Raw genomic sequence first — 18,049 nt, forward strand, 5'->3', positions numbered from 1 at the left:
CTGCACTCAGATGTAAATATAGAGTGACTCAGACTGCAAACAATACCCCATTTGTGAGTTCCCAGGAGGGCCATAAGTAGACCTCCGCCCTCTTCAACACACTGGATGATGTATGATAAGCATGACAGATGTGCAGTATGATTTACAGCAGAAGGATGACATGTTTTTATATCTTTTAGCCACGCTAGCGGTATGGCATTAGATGGCAATGTCAGTCTGTCTGTCGGTTTGTCAACCACTTTGGTCCAGACTGAAATATCTCAACATCCAGAGGATGAATCCTAATGGCATTATTGCCTCTAATGCCACCATGAGTTGACAGTTTTTGTCTTTAAGTGAAATGTCTCAACAATATTTGGACTGCCAAGAAATTCGGTACAGACCTTTATAGTTCCCAGACAATGTATTCATATGACTTTGGTCCCTGACTCTATCGCCACCATGAGGTTGACATTTGTAGTTTTGATTGAAATGTTTCAGCAACTACAGATTACCATACAATTTGGTGTAGACAATATGTTGCCCATGGGATGAACTGTAATTACTGATCTCCTGACTTTTCATCTAGCACCATGGTCAAAATTTCAGTTTGTCCTTTACTTTGGTATATGACCAACGTCCTGCAATAAAGACATTCCCATCAGTCCGCTGGATATACAATGGTATACTGTACTGTATCATATTTGGTTTGTGGTGCTGATGGCATTACCATGGGGATATTTGTAATATTTATTTATTATGTATAATATTCTTTTATGCGTTAAGATTGTTGGCTGTGATCATTTTATGTTTTACCAACTCTTTTAAGTCTCGGTGAGTGTAATTAATGTTTGAGCTCACCAAAGCAAATTCATATTGTATAAGTATTGAATCTTGAATGTGAATCTTAAAGGAACAGTGTGAAACATTTCGGGGGATCTATTAGCAGAAATGGAATATAATATTCATAACTAAGTTTTAGGTGATTATACACTAAAGAAAACAAAGAATTGTTGTGTTTTCGTTAGCTTAGAATGAGCCCTTCATATCTACATAGGGAGCGGGTCCTCTTCACGTAGTCCGCCATGTTGCTCCGCCATGTTTCTACAGTAGCCCAGCCAAACACTGGTTCCAGCGAGAGCCTTTCACGTTTTCACGTTACTTTAAAACCACCATCGTTCTCCAACACGCTTGTGAATCTGCAATAACGTGAGCCACAGAGTGCAAAACTGTGGTACCGTCTGACCTCTGTTGCTCCTAAAGTAGTGTTATCATGGTAGGATGGCAACTGAGCGAGGCGAACGGCGTTACCACGGTATTGCACTTGGCGGCTCACGTTACCGCAGTCTTGGAAAGAGAAGAGTGAGCGGAGGGGTACTCAGTTGGTTGCAATCTGCAACCACACTAGATGTCGCCAAATCCTACACACTGTACCTTTAAGCCTCAGCTACCTTGAGGTTAGTGCTAATTAGTTAATGTTAGCATGTTAACATGCAGAAATAAGATGGTGGACATGGTAAACATTATACCTACTACACATCAGCATGTTAGCATGCTGCCGTTTAGCATGGCTGTAGAGTCTTATTCTTGTTTTAAGAACTTTTGGCTGTTAAGACCTTTCATTGTGTTTTATTCATTTTGGAAATGAGGAACAGTGATTTTGTAAATGCCAGTAAGCTGAATGTCACATTTTATTTCTGTTCAGTGACTCATTTTAAACAAAGAGTAAATTCCTTCTTGGTAACTGTTCGGCAGTGGTTCTGTATAGATGACAGCCTATTGTATACTAAATATGTTAACAACATGAACATGGTTTTGTGAAGTGCTTACAATGCCTTGCCAAAATATATTTCTATGGTAATGCAAGTCCCCCTCCTCCTTTCCCCAGGATCACTTGGGACGAGGCATTTTCTGTGTTTTCCTGTTTGTTCCTGTGCTGCTCACACTGCACAATGGTCCACTGATCTATAAATATGCCAACAAAAGAGTTTAAAATAAAACAAAATAGAACCACTGAAGTTTCTTGTTTTTTACCAGTCTACTTTATTGCATTTTCCATTGCATCCAAGTCGTAGTTTCACTCTTCATTCAACAAAGTGCATTTATTAGACAGCAGTATTGGCAGAAGTAATAGTAGTGGTGGTGGAGTAGTTTGTGCTTTTGCAGTATGTGCGTATTTTTGTCCTCATGGGGCCCTCAGAAGTCTTAGTTTGCATTTATACATTCACTTGATAGAGGGAGTCATCAAGGCAACGACATACTGATAAAAGAGCAGAACACACAAGAGAGTGAGTTAGAGGGTAGGGTGCCAAGGTAATAGTTTTTGAAAAGGTCACTTCCTCTTTGTGTTAGAAAACTAGAATTCCTAAAAGTAAAACATGACAAATATGTTTGAGTTTAACAAAATAACTGTTTTGCATTTTACAAAAGCTACTCATTAAAAACAAACTGACACCACTAGGCTACTCTGCGCATTTTCATTAAAGTCTCTAAACGGCAAAATATAAAAATTAAGTCAACATTGCAGTCAAAAGGGAAGGGGGGGATGGGGGGCAAATGTGGGGTAGGACTTTTCAGTTTGGATGGTGCCTTCGAGCACATGACCGACAGTTTCCAGTGGAGTCCAGTGTGGCCTTGGGGAGGGGTGGAGGGGGTCAAGCGTCAGGGGTCAGGGAGAGACGTAACGGGAGGCTCCTTCAGGCTGAAACACAGGAAACAAAAAAAAAAACGAGGTCACACATTTTTCAGTCGGACAGTATGTGGTGGCGGAGGCAGCCACCACCACCGCTACGCCTGTGCCACCCAGCGTGCCCGCTACTCCGGAGGCACATCTGAAGCTCACTTAGCAGCTTCCTCTAACAAGGCGTGACAGGGGCTCGCAGGGGTTGGGAGGCAGCTACGGGAAGAGAGGGGTGAGCATTCCTTCAAAGCTTGCTCTGTGGCTCTTAATGCAGTGGGTCATAGATGTCTGACATGCAGAGAAGGACTAAAAGACATGCTTTGAAGATCAGGATTATTATTATTATCATCATCACCATCATCACTGCCTCAGAGGAACAAAAAAAAAAGATTGTGGGATGTTTTCGTTATGGCTCCAGATGATCCCCAGGCATACTGTGTGCTCACTGAAGCTGTTTGCAGATGGAGCCAGTAGTGGCAGTCCCTTGTAAATAGGCTGCTGCATTATTTTGTTTCCTCTGACTGAACACCTCAGAGCGCAACAGAAAACAACTCTATGCAAACACCAAGGTGAAGCTAAGGAGAGTACCAGCGTTAGTATGTGAGATTTATGCACTTTATATGTAAAGGCAAGGACATTACATTGCAGTGAATGCTCTAAAGCTGCTTCATAGGTGCAGTATACAACGTAGATAAAGCAGAGGGGTTGATGAATTGTCTGTTATTATTCGGAGCCCTTTGATTTGATAGCAGGGTCAAAGAGGCACACAAAACGAAAACAGTTTAATTAATCTGGTTACATAAACGGCGAATATAAAAGCAACACCAAGGGGACCTATTCATGATGTGGTAATGTTTTACTGCCCTCCAGTGGTATAAAGCAAAAGCACTGAAAGCAGTGGAGAAAGTGTGGTGTATTACCTGGATAGTAGCAAGTCAACATCAGTGACGTCACCTGGCTTTAACTACTCGGCCTCTTCCTCCTGTTAAAAGAAATAATCATGTGTTAACAACAAATACTTATAATGAAAGATGTCAGAATGTGTTAAAATCTGTGTTTTGAGTTGCTTTCTGTGGAATAGTTAAGGGATTATAGCATCTTAAAGGAACAGTGTGTAACATTTTGGGGGATCTAGTAGCAGAAATGGTATATAATATTCATAACTATGTTTTCATTAGTGTATAATCACCTGAAACTAAGAATCATTGTGTTTTCGTTAGCTTAGAATGAGCCCTTCATATCTACACGGGGAGCGGGTCCTCTTGTCCGCCATGTTTCTACAGTAGCCCAGAACGGACAAACCAAACATTGGCTCTAGAGAAAGACTTTCACCCCCTCACTCACATTATCTGAAGGCCACCGTAGTTCTCCGACACGCTTGTGAAACTGCGTTAACGTGAGCTGCAGAGTTAAAAACCGTGGGACCGCCAGCCACCGTCTTACTTCCGTTAACCCTAAAGCAGTGTTATTATGGTAAGGATGGCCTCTGCGTAAGGTAAACAGTGTTACGACAGTTTTGTACTCGGCAGCTCACATTACTGCAGTCTTGGAAAAGGAGGAGTGAGCGGAGGGGTACTCAGTTGGTTGCAATCTGCAACCACACCACTATATGCTACCAAATCCTATACACTGCACCTTTAAGTTTTAGAAAAATCTAATAATTCAGTACAAATGCTGCTTGTTGTTTCAGCCCCTCCGTCTCAGTGACCCGGGTTAGATCCATTGGGCGGGTGAGGCTTTAAGCTTAGTGGATTTAAGAAAAAAGATTACACTTGGATCTGCTTAGTTTGTTGCACAAATAAAAGCAATGATGATTCCTCCGACAGATGGTAAAGCTTTCCTCTCTTTTTTAAAAACAACTGTCTTGTCTCCTAATTCCAATAAAATCAGTGATTACTGGGTCTGAGTTATCAAGATGCTCTATTAGAGAGCGAGATCCATCCTCTCTTAATGAGAGCGAAACAAGATTCTCTGCAGGCATGTCAAGCACAGGCAGCAAGTCAGACGTGACAAAATGGATTTTAGTCGTTGCTGTAATACTACCTGTGTTTCTTCCAAATCTTCTTCTTCTTCTTCTTCCTTTGACACGTTAAAAAAGAAAGAGAAAAGAAGGGGTTGTGTGAGGTCGTGGTCCGGATCACAGGAAGGTGAGAGGGCTTCACGTGTAAGTGTTTGTAGTGAGGGTGGGTTAAAAATGGAGAAGAAGTAACCCGAGAGAGGTGACAGCAGGGACGAGAGGGAACTAATGAAATCCGTATATCCTAAGATGACTTAATGAAACAAGAGCGGTGCTTAAGACGGTGCACCATACAAGATAAGTCATTCTGTGTTTTGTTTAAGTGTAATCACTCAGCTGCAGTGAGAGCTGCTCCTTGTTGGTACAGTTCTCTTGAAGTAAACAACACACTCACCAAGGGACAAAGGGAGTTGACATCATTATCTATAATTAGATTCATCCTCTCGTATGAATTAAGATAGTAAGTACAAACAGATCTGCACGATCTGGAAACAAATTAGGCAGCAGCTCATAATCCAGTGGGTCATCTGATGTAACTCAATATTTCTATGTGTTTTTTTCCTCCTAGTTTTGCACAATAACAAGAAGTGCTCCATCTCATCCATCCTTGTTGGAACTTGTCGCATCCGCTTTGTTTCAAAGTGCTCTCGGCAAAAAGCAACAAAGGGTATGACTTCTTAAAAAAAAAAAGAAATGAAAAAGACAAGTCCCCCTGTCAGGTCAGTGTCCTCTCTCCTTGCAACAAAACCAAACATGTCCAAGTTATGCTCTTGTGCACACACACACAGAGGTGAACAACACAACAAAACTTTCCACCTGTTCTCAAGGCATCAAAACAAAAATAGTGAAGATGTGTTGGCAGACTCAGAGAAAATGTCTGAACAAATGTTCTTGAATGCAACACTGAACTAGCAACAAACATTGTGTGGTCAGGTGCCATCTTTGAAGTAATGCCCATCAGTGAAAATCAATCACATTCCCACAATGTGCACTGGACGGAGACAGTAGAAATGTTTGCATACACCTGTACAAACAGTCTTTGTATGCAATCAGATCGTGCATAAAAATCCCAATATGATTCACACCGTGCAAATCAAATATACCTCTTGTGCTTCAGCCTCTTCTTCCTCCTAAGATGAAAGCATGTGGTGTTTAGTATGTAAATATCACAAAGAAGGAAACGTAGTCTGTAATTCGGTACATGTGGTCCCGGATTTATGTTACCACACTAAATCCACCTAAGGTTTGATTAAAATGTTGTCATATTTATCATGCTGCACACCATCAGGCATCTACATGGAAAAAAATCAACAAGTCCATGCAGCACACAGAGAGAGACAAAAGAAAGACGAAGGACAGTGGAAACCTCTAAAGTCTATACAGCCTAAAAAAAATACAAGACGCCACAAACCACAGAAACTCACTGCCTTGTTTGTCTTGCTCCTGCAAGAGAGGTACGACAACAACAGCAACACCACAATAGATGGAAAGGTAGAGAGGAAAGAAGGCAAAGCAAAGCAGTGAAGCATTCGTGATAGAAGATCAGGCAGAGGCTGGAATGTCTCAAAGAAGCAGAGCTCTTTTCACACAGCACTTAAAACACTTTTTTAAATAAGTCATGGGCCACTTAAGTCATGGGCCAGTTGCATAAACTTAGTTTAAAACTAGTCTTGGCCTTAGACTGGTTTGAGATTGTGTGATTGATTAGACTAGTCTAGTTAAGCCTTTCTGTTGCATAAATATCAAGACTGACTTAATTTGTGATCGGAAAGTTAGCCACCTCTCCCCCTGGCTAAATTACTTTTTTCTCTTCTGTGAAGTGTCTTATTTCACCCATAATGCATTGCACAACAGGCTATCTAAGCAAAGAACGTATATTGATAAGAAGTCAGAAAGTAAAGTTGTTTGTTCCATTACAACATGAGCGCCCAGCAGCAAAGCTACGCTTCCGCCATTTTGGACTGAAATCGAACACCTGACGCCAGTAAAACCAAAGGATCTAAGTCAGTCTTACATTAATCACTCATAGGGAAGCTTTATGCAACATGTAAATTTAAGTGTCTATAGTGAGTCTGGCTTAAAAATATATTTAAGATAAAGACTAAGTCTATTTCTATGCAACTGGCCCCTGAACTGTCAACTGAAGTTAACCCAGACTTAAAAGCAATGCTGTGAGAGAAGTTGCTGAGTTGATCACAAACGGGTCTTAACCAAGAAACTTGCGACCCTTAATGTGCAGTGTGAGAAACAATGTGTGAGCAAGTGCAGAGGTTTGGTTTTAGATGTGGGCGGACACTGTAATAATTGAAAGCTACCCAGATGAGTGGATCAATATTCTCTCATCTGGAAAGTACGAGGACGCTGTTTAGAGAGATTTTTGTGAGTGAATCAAAACGAAACTGTAAGAGTGCGTGGGTCAATAACAAGATTTTTAAAAAGTGAGAGGGATGCGTTACCCCCACCCCCAGTGGAAATGACATGCCTGTGTGTGAGTACATGTTCAGATGTATGTTTGAGCTTATGTGAATGCAAACAGGGATGCAGAAGAGGTTAAGCCCTTGAGAACATATTGTAAATGAATTGCATACTAGAATACAGTATCAAACTACACTTTACATTATTCAGTATATTACATTATTACCTCTCTATTCTTATATTGGCAATGTCCTTATGACAAGCACTGGAGGTCATACTTTAAATCATCACTGCATCACTGTGAGAGAATAGAGACAATGCACACTTGAGGTTGCAAGCAAAACCTCTTGGTATGGCCAACAGTGTTGTCCTTAATCTTCCACTTTATTCTGACTCTTGTCTTCTTCAAAGTCTACTAGTTGAACTAGTGAAAGAGACAATTTGAAGAAATGCTTGAAAGACTGGGAGGTAGCAAGGAAGCAAGAAAGGAATGTAAGGAAAGCAGGTTAAAAAAGAAAATATCACATGAATCTACCTCAAGCTGTCGTAGCTCTTCTTCCTCCTAGAAGTAAATCACAGATAGCAGGTCAGCAGGCTGTGTGGGGAGCAAAAGAGCACCACAGGCATGCGCTATAGAAAAGTCTCCTGATTTAAAATGGAAACTATAAGGGGATGGTTGAGGTTGTCAGGAAGCAGCTACAGAAACTGGGAAGAAATGAGGAACATGATGTTAGCAGAAAAAGAGGGGGGAAATGGAGTAGAGTGATGAAGAAAGAGGTGAAGTGAGCAAATTAAAGAGTATCTAGATGAGTGGGAACAGCAGACCAAGACCCCCCGCTCCACCCCGACCCAACCAGAGCAGCCTTCCCTGATCGCTGCACCATCAAACCCACACTGCTGACGACTATACGGAGGAGCCGCAGAAAGAGACGATCACCGACGCACAGTTACCTCTGACTGCAAATCCTCTTCCTCCTGGAGGGAGCAAACCAAGAGATGACAAAAGGGCAGAGGAGGGGTCAAATGCCGTACGGTGCGTGCACGAGGAACAAGACTGGTGTGAAGACCAGTAGCAGGACCTCTGAAACTGATGCATCTAAGTGAAGTGAGGCGATTTCAATGGACTGGAACATGAACTGAGGAAACATGCCAATTCTTACATGCAGCTACCTGAAGTAGAAGGTGGAAACTGTGTGAAAAGAACTCAATAAACTCCACATTACCAGGGTATATAAATGTGTAACGGTAAAAGCTAGGTGCCAAACCCTTCAGGTAAAAGTGGAATATAGCATTTCTAAAATGCGTATATTGCATAATAGTAAGAAAATCACTGCCAAAATGTCCCTGTTTATATATTTTTCTCGGTGGTGAAGAGGCTGTTAGATTTGTCTGATGATCATGACATGCATTCCCACCACAAGAGTCTGCAAACAGGGGCAGAACGGACGATATTTACACGCTACAAAATGGGGAAAAAAAGAGGTTTCAAGCATTCAAATGCTTTTGACCAGTCAAAGGGATGCACAAATAAAAAAAATCATCCACTTCCCTTGAACAGAGAGTGGGAGAGGTTACACTAAAACCTGAGTGTTGTAGACTGTTTCAATGGAATTGCGTTGCTATGCAACAGCTTGGGTCCATGTTTACTTCCTGTTAGCTTATGTCATTCACATGGTGCCTTCAAATGAAACTCGTGAGCTTGTGCTTACAACATGGGAAGTTGTGTACACGATATGCTTGGCGTTCAAGTGGTTAAGTCGTGAGAACACCGCTGCTAAGCATCGACAATATTAACATTACTGTCGGCGTCTAGAAACCACAGAGGCTAACAATTTAGCAAGCTAGCAAGCGGGTAACATAATGCAGTAAATGCAAAGGAATAATAACAGAGGAAAAAGATGAGGCCGTTGGGAATATTGGCATTTTCCTCAGACCTATTATAAAATTACAAAGAATTATAATATACGACCAAAATTACAATATATTCACTTATTATGTTCCGAAACATGAACTTCCATGGCTCCGCAATTTCTGACAACGTCAACAAACACGTCACAAGTTTTGAACTCTGAGCTTTCAGAAACTTTCCACTTATCAGGTCGTGAATACCACAAGAGGGGGGCGTTCATATGGACTCTTTTCATAAACACGGTAAACACGACCCCATTTGAAGGCACCAATATACACTGCAACAGGAAATAAACTGAGACCCATTTGGAATGTTTGTTTACAACTATGAAATGGTCTATATATCGCAAATACAGTAGACAGTAATTTACAGTCAGAGTGGGTTTGTACCTCTGAATATGGCCAATCATCTTCTGACTGGACATTAGAGGTTAGCATTTGATCAACCGTGACTAACTCACTACATTATTAGGAAAAGAGAATTATATATTTCAACAAATTTCACATGGATATTGATTAAAAACAACATTAGTGTTAGAGTAAATAAGTTATATGTGAAATAATACTACTCATTTAAAAGGGGAAGAGAAACTCTCACTAATAGAAATTCTTCTTGAGGCTCTTAAAGCGGTATAAACGGTGGACAACGGCAAACAGCCTAACTTCTACTTTGCCAGCTAATGAGACTGATATCAAGTCATTAAATGGGGCATTATCAGTGATTATAAGCCTCATAGATGTGGGTCAGTAGGGCCCTGCTACATCCACTAGTAGGTTTTGTCATCTAGTCACATGGTAAATCACCGAAAGAAGGAATAAAAGAAGATGAGTATAGACAGACTAGTATAGACAGCATGAAACTCGATGAGGGCGATGGATGACTTTTGAAACTTAGTTATTTTAAGCCTAAACACAATGTTTCCCCCGAAACTTAACTAAGTGGTTTTGTTGCCTAAACCTAAAGAAGTTGCAATTTTGTTGCCTTAACTTAAAGACATTGTAGTTTTGTTGCCTAAACCTAAAGAAGCATTTTGTTTGTGTTCAAAACTTGACGTTTAATTCAGATTTACGTTAGAACATGTTGCTTTTAAGTTCCGCTTTCAGTTTTACAACGTAGCAGACGTAGTAGGCCCCTACTGACCCACATCTATGATGCTTATAGTGAGCGTTAACGCCCTTTTAATGGCCTGATATCAAACAGCACCTTAAGAAAATGCTTTTTTCTTTTACATTGTTATTAATCCAGATATCAGGTGAGGATTAAAACGAATTAATCTGACAGTTAATCGACACCCTACAAGTGCAGCTCATGTTAGTAATCATTATTTTAGACAACATTTTCAAATCACTGGCAAGCAGACATCAGTGTGTCCGTAAACTTTTGATAAACCTACCTGTTCTTCTTCTTCCTCCTCTGCATGGGCCTGCTAACAGAAGAGATAAGATAGTATTAGAGATATCAGACTGTGCATACAGTACAAATACATAACCTATACTGTATAGTCATACTGAAACACAACAGCACCCACAGATCAGGCTTATTGAACCAGACAAAGTGGGGTGTTTATGGGATTGGATATGCAGTGAAATGCGGGATGGAAGACAAGTGGTCATCAGCAAAAATACACAGACACATTGAGGGAAAAAGAAAAACAGACAAAACCCATAAAAAGTTGCAGAAATACAACAGTGAAGAGGTTAAGTGTCCAATGGTGCTGAATAAACGGTGAACAGGAACAGTGAAGAGGAACGTTGCACATTTTTGGTAAATAAATAACTCTGAAAGAGACTTGACGACGAGGAGATGCAGTACGAGGACGACAGGCACTTCAAAAGGAGGCAAGAGAAGGACATTAAAGGGACAGTGAAGGAAGGAAAACCAGAGCATTCCAGGAATGATGGGAAGGAGGAGAAGACAATCAATTCAAAACATTCAAGGGATGGAGGGAGAGGCAAAACTACAGGAGGTCGGATTGTAGTCGAGTGGCAATTACTGTGTCTCCTGTGACCTCGTCTGTTTCTTCCTCCTCCTCCTCGTCTGCGGGGGCCTCGTCTCCTGCTGTTTCTCCTTCCGTGGCTTCATCATCTGCTACCTCCTCCTCCTCCTCGCCACCCTCACCTTCCTCCTCCTCATCAGCTGCCTGCTCCTCCTCCTCCTCCTCTCCGTGTGCATTCCCGTTGCGCTCCTCCACTGGAACCTCCTTATTGTGAGGTGAAAACAACAACTGGTGATCAAGGAAAACAAATGATGTGATAAAAAAAAAAGAGAATATTAATGGGATAGATGTTCAGGCACTGCTTCAACAGCACAAAGACGGTCAGCTCATCAGTTGGAGAGGTTCAAAAACTTAAATAGGTGTTAGACAATCCTGGGAACAAAGTGGAGGAGGGGTAGAAGTAGTAGCAGTTAAAAGGATGGAGACATGTCAGTACTTCCTTTATGAAAATCAAAAGTTTGGAATGATGCATCATGGATTGAAGACACAGGGGAGAATCAGTCATGTGCCAGATTATTACAGATAAAACAAACACGATATAACATGTTAATTAGAGAGCTTTAGAGGTGCTGGTAGGTCAGGTTTTGTTATCTTTGGACAGAGCCAGACTAGCTGTTTCCACTCATTTTCAGTCTTTGTGCTAAGCTAAACTAACCAGTTGCTGGCTGTAGCTTCTCATTTACCTTACAGACATTAAAGTGGTGCATCATTATTTATTTATTTCATCTCTCAGCGTATGAGTGTATTTCCCAAAACGTTGAGCAGTAAAAGCACGGGGGCAACTGAACTCCAGCTGGAAAGAAAATGAACTCAGTTTGCACTTGCTCATGCAGCACTGCATTGTAGCCTGTGGGCAAAAGACAGATCACAGGTTCGGCTGAGCAGAACTCTTCAGTGGTGTTTTTAGCTAAATTACTTTAAATCCTAAAGTAGAAAATCCATGGATTAAAATCTTGCTTATGAGGAATGTTTGCTTATATCCTGGACTAACCTTACTTCAATATTATTCCATTTTAAAGATGGTTAATGCAGAATTTCCAAACTTTGAATTAGGGCTGTCAATCGATTAAAATATTAATCGCATGATTGTCCATGATTAATTGCAAATTAATCACACATTTTTTATCTGTTGAGTGGACAAATATGCTTGCTTTATACAAATGTATGCATATATTTATTATTGGAAATCAATTGCCAACACAAAACAATGACAAATATTGTCCAGAAACCCTCACAGGTACTGCATTTAGCATAAAACAATATGCTCAAATCATAACATGGCAAACTGCAGCCCAACAGGCAACAACAGCTGTCAGTGTGTCAGTGTGCTGACTTGACTATGACTTGCCCCAAAACTGCATGTGATTATCATAAAGTGGGCATGTCTGTAAAGGAGAGACTCGTGGGTACTCATAGAACCCATTTTCATCCACTTATCTTAAGGTCAGAGGTCAAAGGACCCCTTTGAAAATGTCCTTTTTTTTCCTCGCCAAAATTTTGCGTAAGTTTGGAGCATTATTTAGTCTCCTTTCTAACAAACTGACATTACATAGTTGGTATTAATGGATTCCTTAAGTTTTCTAGTTTCATATGATGCCAGTATTTTCACTCTAGCTTTAAAACTGAGCTCGCTACAACCTAAAAATGGCAAGTTGTGTTTAGGCGTTTTTGTGGTGTTAAAAACGAATTTGCGTCAACGGGTTATTATCACGTTTATTTTGACAGCCCTAATTTAAATGTAGAAAGTGAATGTGTTCTTTGTTATCTTGTAATCTAATCTGCATTGTAGTGAAACTGAGGACCCGCAGGGATTTTCATTTGGGAGGAAAATTGTTAGAAAGTCACTGGAATCAAGAAGTATAAAAGATACAAAATGCTTCTTTAAAAATATGCATTGAACAAAACCACAAAACGTTGAATTTAACAATGCAAATACTCCTCTTTGTAAATAACTAATTGTAGACAGGATTATGGGAACATGATGCTTGGCAGTCCCAACACAGTGTTATTATGATAACTCAGTATATTGTGTTAATGTGAACTGAAACTTCATGCAGAACACAAAGAGATTAGTCAATGTGATGACCGGGACAGAGGGGAGGAGAGGAAATTAAGAGTCGGCTCAAGTCGACAGGTATGGACAGAAGTTACACTGGGTGGAAAGGAAAAGTTAAGACAAGGTTAAAAGAAAACATGAGGGGAAAAATGAAAGTATCGACGGCATTACTATTGAGTCATCAACGTTCCCCTCTGCATTAGTTTCCTCAGCATGGGTCCCGTTCTCAACAATGTGCGCCTTATCGTCCTTTCCTGCTTCCTGTTTCAATGAAATGATCAGATTTAATATAAGCACATCACACAGAATCAGGGCTTGAAATGAACCATTTAGATCACCAGCCAATATGTCCTCTACGTTTTGAAGTTACAACCACTCTGAATATTGTCAAATCAAAATGGTTTTGTTTTGTTTTTTCAAATGGAAACTCACTCAGTCGGAACTGAAATGGTTAGTTCAGATTTGTTTAAGTTAAGTTGAGTTGTATGTATACTCCTGTGTTCTGCGAGGTAAAATGACTGCTTTTGTGAATGTGGTCTGGTCGCTTTGAAGAGAGCGATTTAACGGCGTCAACCTTTCCGACGGGGAACTGAAGCCGTCTCCATCTTCAAAACCACCAGACTCCATTAAAAAAAAAGTAATTTTACCGATCGGTGAGGTAGTTTGTGTTATGGTGTGACTTTTGCACATTTTGACGCTAAAACATACATACTTTGACCAAAATTTGAACGTTCGGATTTTAATACATAAGGAACACCACTGGGCACCACTGGTATTGCTTGAAAATGCTTGTGCAGCATTCTGGATCTGGTTTAAATTAGTTTTGCTGTCTTGTAAGCCCATGTGGGCTGTATGCGAGATGTATGCATGACACAGTAATAAAAATGTCATCTTCATATATTTGTCAGGTGTTCTCTTCAAGTGCTGTGCAGGGCTTTAAAATTGTTTATGATTGCTTGATTAATTCTGATGATTGCACAGCTTTAATGGTTCTAGTGAGATTTTTGCCTACGTTGTTGTATTGTTCTAGTACTTAAAATCCTAAAGGAATATCTTATCTGACTGATGTTATTCACTACAAACAGCTCAAGGATGTGATTTAGTGCAGAAAGTCAAACCATAATGTATTCTACTAAGTTTTAAACATGCTAAAGGACAATATATTTTAGCTCTTTGAATAAACATAAAAACACAATCGATTCACAGTCTGGAATAGGGATGAAAGAAATTAGATTATTTTGTTTAGAAGTTGTTGTTTTTGTCCACAGTAGAAGACAGAAAATAGTTCCAACCTTTGAGCCAGGAGGAGGAGGCAGCCCCAGGAAGGCGTACACCATGTTGTCCTCCTTGGCATCAAAGAATGTTTCGTAGTCCTGCATGAAAACAAAAGAAAAAAACGTTCTCCAACAATTCATCACATCTTCTATTCCTACTGACTCATCATGTGTGGAGCAGGTCTGAACAGTGTAGTAATTGCATATACTGTAAATTCTATGTGTTTTAACCAGAACAGAGGATAATCAATAACAGGTCCTCTGATAATAGCACTTTACTCTTTTCTTTACTGTACACCTGCCCGTATTAAAGTAAAGGGATAGTTTGGGTGTTTTGAAGTGGGGTTGTATGAGGTACTTATCCATAGTCAGTGTATAACCTACAGTAGATAACGGTCGGCAGACAGGACTTAAAGCATTAAAGCAAAGCAATGTGCTGCTGTGAATGGGGCCGGCAGCAAAACGTATTTTAACAACCTAAAAGAAAGACCTACCTAAAAAAAATCAATATCAGTTTAAGTGTACGCTATATTTAGAATATTTTCACCGGTTCATCTTGCCTTCAGACAGCTATACAGTTTATGTTTCCAACGAGGAACTGAAGCCGTTATCTTTGCTCTCGCCAAAGCAACCAGACTCCGTTGAAAAAAAACAGTAATGTTACCTCGCAGGACACGGGAGTTGCTGGTCACCAATCGAGGCAGCGGTAGACCAGCAACCCCCGTGTTCTGCGAGGTAAAATTACAGTTTTTTTTCAATGGAGTCTGGTGGCTTTGGCGAGAGCATGGATGGATACAACGGCTTCAGTTCCCCGTCGGAAAGGGCTGTCTGACAGGAAGATAAAGCGGTGGAAATACTCTGAATATACCATAAATTTAAACTGATTTTTTTAGGTGAGCCTTTCTTTAGGTAACTAAAATACGTTTTGCTGCCGGCCCCGTCCACAGCAGTACATTGCTTTGGTTCCGTGCGGTAACTGCTGTTTCTCCGAACTGGGGGCATGCTGACCGTCATCTACTCTAGGTAATACACTGACTATGGATAGGTACCTCGTACAACCCACTTCAAAACACCTGAACTATCCCTTTAATGACGAGTCTTTGCTGTGAGAATGTTTCTGTGTATGTACCCCACAGTAGCCCTCTTCATTGAAGATCTGAGGGGGCAGGGGGATGCCGTTGGCGGGCTTCTTCTCCTCAGGGACGTTCTTCCTCATCCACATGCGGTTGTCCTCGTTGCAGGCGATGTCCAGCTGAGTGTAGTCCACTTTAAGAGCCTCCAGGAAGCCGACCACATCTTGCTGCTTCTTCTTGATCTGGGAGGCAGAAAAATAAATAACATAAGAAAATCAACACAGGTTGCACAGCGTAATATTTTTAATTTCAAAGATTGAAAATTGCGGTGTTCTTGTGTTTCTCCCAGAATAATAAGTGTCATTTATAATATATAATAACACCGTGGGCTGTGTCACATCCTTTGTCGGTCCCCTGTCCTACCAAATAAACATATAAACCCGATGCTCAAACAATTACAAAATATTAAATTAGTCATTGAAGTCATTTATCAAGCACAAATGCCCGGATATATATCACTGTATATAATATATCACTGCAAATGGAATATCTTTGTGTTTTGGACTGTTGTAGGACTGCAACTAACCATGTTTTCATTGTCGATTAATCTGTTGATTATTTTCTCGATTAATCGATTAGTTGTTTGATCTATAAAATGTCAGGAAATGGAGTAAATGAAGCCCAAATTTTTTGTTTTGTCCACAACTCAAAGATATTCAGTTTACTGTCATAGAGGAGTAAATAAACCAGAAACTATTCACATTTAAGAAGCTGGAATCAGAGAATTTACTTTTTTTTAATCTTAAAAAAATTATTCAAACTGATTAATTGATTATCAAAATAGTTGGTGAATAATTAAATAGTTGACAACTAATCAATTAATCGTTCTCGTAATATTTCAACTTTTTTCTCGTAAACTTCTGAGTTTTTTCTCATAGTATTATGACTTTATTCTCGTAATATTACAACTTTTTTTCTCGTTAAGTTATGACTTCATTCTCGTAATATTACGACTTTTTTCTCGTAAGTTTCTGACTTTATTCTCGTAAACTTCTGAGTTTTTTCTCATAATATTATGACTTTATTCTCATAATATTACAACTTTTTTTCTCGTTAAGTTATGACTTCATTCTTGTAATATTAAGATTTTTTGTCTTGTAAACTTCTGACTTTATTCTCGAAATCTCAGATTTGTTTTCCCTCAATGTGGCCCTAATACTCCATAGTACATTTGCTCTTTGGCCCTCACTGCATCAGACTTATATACTATATACTTAGACTGTAAACTGTGTTACCTTCATCACACACAGCTGTGAGACAACACTGCTAGCCAACTGGGCCACCATGCCACCTCCAGGACTGGCTCAAACTGCTTATTTAGCTTTTACTAAAAGTAGATCTAAGGAGATGAATTCACACCTAACATGCTGTGGTTATCACCCCACCTAGTGTTTAAACACTTATATCTGGTCACAAGTAGTCTGAAAAGTGTTTATTATAGGGGCAAAATCTCCACTAACACCGGGTATGTGGTCTCTATATCGGGGTCTGTGTCATGCAAAGCTTTGTGGAGCTCCTGTTCTAGAAAGATCTGCATCGACTTCTTGTGAGATATAAAGTATTGAAGCACAGCTGCAGCATCAATCTGAGCACACATCAAGTCATAAACATGCCAATATGCGTTACGTATGCGAAATCACAGGCATGCATTTTGTTGTTTAGCGCTGTTGAATCAGAGTTAGTGAAAGTTTAAGGAGTAAACTACTGATAGTAAATGAGTCTGGATGCTTACCGCAGTGGATCCCGATGAGGTGGCAAGATATACTTTGATAACCATTTTTGTTTCAATATATTTAGTGGAGTATAGGCTGTGCAACAAGTAGAGGCTCTTAAAGGAGCAGGCGGCCTCCTCTATTATTAGAGAGACATAGCACTGAGATCACACACACACACACACACACTGCTGCAGGGTCTATTTGTGTCTCCAGGCTCCATTAGTGCAGGATAGGCTGGTTGGCCCTCTAGAGGCGCAGCAACATCACAGACTGATTGGCAACTTCAGCTGTCTGTCGGCTGCAGGGGACAGTGAAGTTCAGCTCCGGCTCTCTGCTGAGTGCATATATGGACAGAAATAGCACTGACCAGCACTATAGGCTGTCAGCCTTTGGTTTCCAAAAGCAACAACTCTACTCGGGCCCGTTTAGGGTCCTTGAATAGCAGACAATTAAAGATCCCATATTATTAAAAAAAAGTGAGATTTTCATGTTTCTTTTTATTATAAAGCAGGTTTAAAGGGACTGTTTGTAAGAATCAGAATTGCTTGTTAACAGCGACACCTGTGGCCGTTAAGTCAACGAAAGTTGGGCTCGCGCTTGCTCGCTCTACATAGCAATGAACGAGCATCGCTCAAAACAGTGAGGCGACACACGTCAGATAAAACCACAATATCACTCTATATTTCACCTGCTTGGCAGTAATGTTAGCTGACCAGACGAAGGTCTCTCCATGAATCAATGCTGATCTTGGTGTTGGCTTTTCCCCCCAACAGCACCCGATCGGAGACGATAAGGTTTCTCGCTGCGGAGCCCCGTCACTTCAGAAGACACAGAAAACCTCTGTTGGTCTGGAGGAGCTGCAGCATTTATTTCTG

General features: G+C 40.4%; 1 protein-coding gene across 12 annotated transcripts; it reads right to left on the reverse strand.

Annotated features, from left to right (window-relative positions):
* Positions 1-1,998: 1,998 nt before the first annotated feature.
* Positions 1,999-17,373, reverse strand: sh3bgr (SH3 domain binding glutamate-rich protein). Of its 12 annotated transcripts, none has more exons than XM_037776354.1 (10): positions 17,192-17,373; positions 15,456-15,641; positions 14,345-14,425; positions 13,224-13,313; positions 10,994-11,200; positions 10,394-10,426; positions 7,627-7,653; positions 4,703-4,735; positions 3,580-3,641; positions 1,999-2,680 (listed from the first exon to the last, which is right to left on the reverse strand). In XM_037776354.1, the coding sequence occupies exons 1-9, from the start codon at positions 17,234-17,236 to the stop codon at positions 3,624-3,626; spliced, it is 720 nt and encodes a 239-aa protein (XP_037632282.1). In that variant the 5' UTR covers positions 17,237-17,373; the 3' UTR covers positions 1,999-2,680; positions 3,580-3,623. The 12 variants fall into 12 exon arrangements, 9 of the variants coding, with proteins under 9 accessions (XP_037632282.1, XP_037632283.1, XP_037632285.1 ...); XM_037776355.1 differs by lacking the exon at positions 4,703-4,735 and adding an exon at positions 5,780-5,806 and having other exon boundaries at positions 17,192-17,372; XM_037776357.1 differs by lacking the exons at positions 4,703-4,735; positions 7,627-7,653 and adding an exon at positions 5,780-5,806 and having other exon boundaries at positions 17,192-17,371.
* Positions 17,374-18,049: the final 676 nt, after the last annotated feature.

Source organism: Sebastes umbrosus, chromosome 7 (genome assembly GCF_015220745.1).
Source record: "Sebastes umbrosus isolate fSebUmb1 chromosome 7, fSebUmb1.pri, whole genome shotgun sequence".
In the NCBI taxonomy this organism is placed as follows: Eukaryota; Metazoa; Chordata; class Actinopteri; order Perciformes; family Sebastidae; genus Sebastes; species Sebastes umbrosus.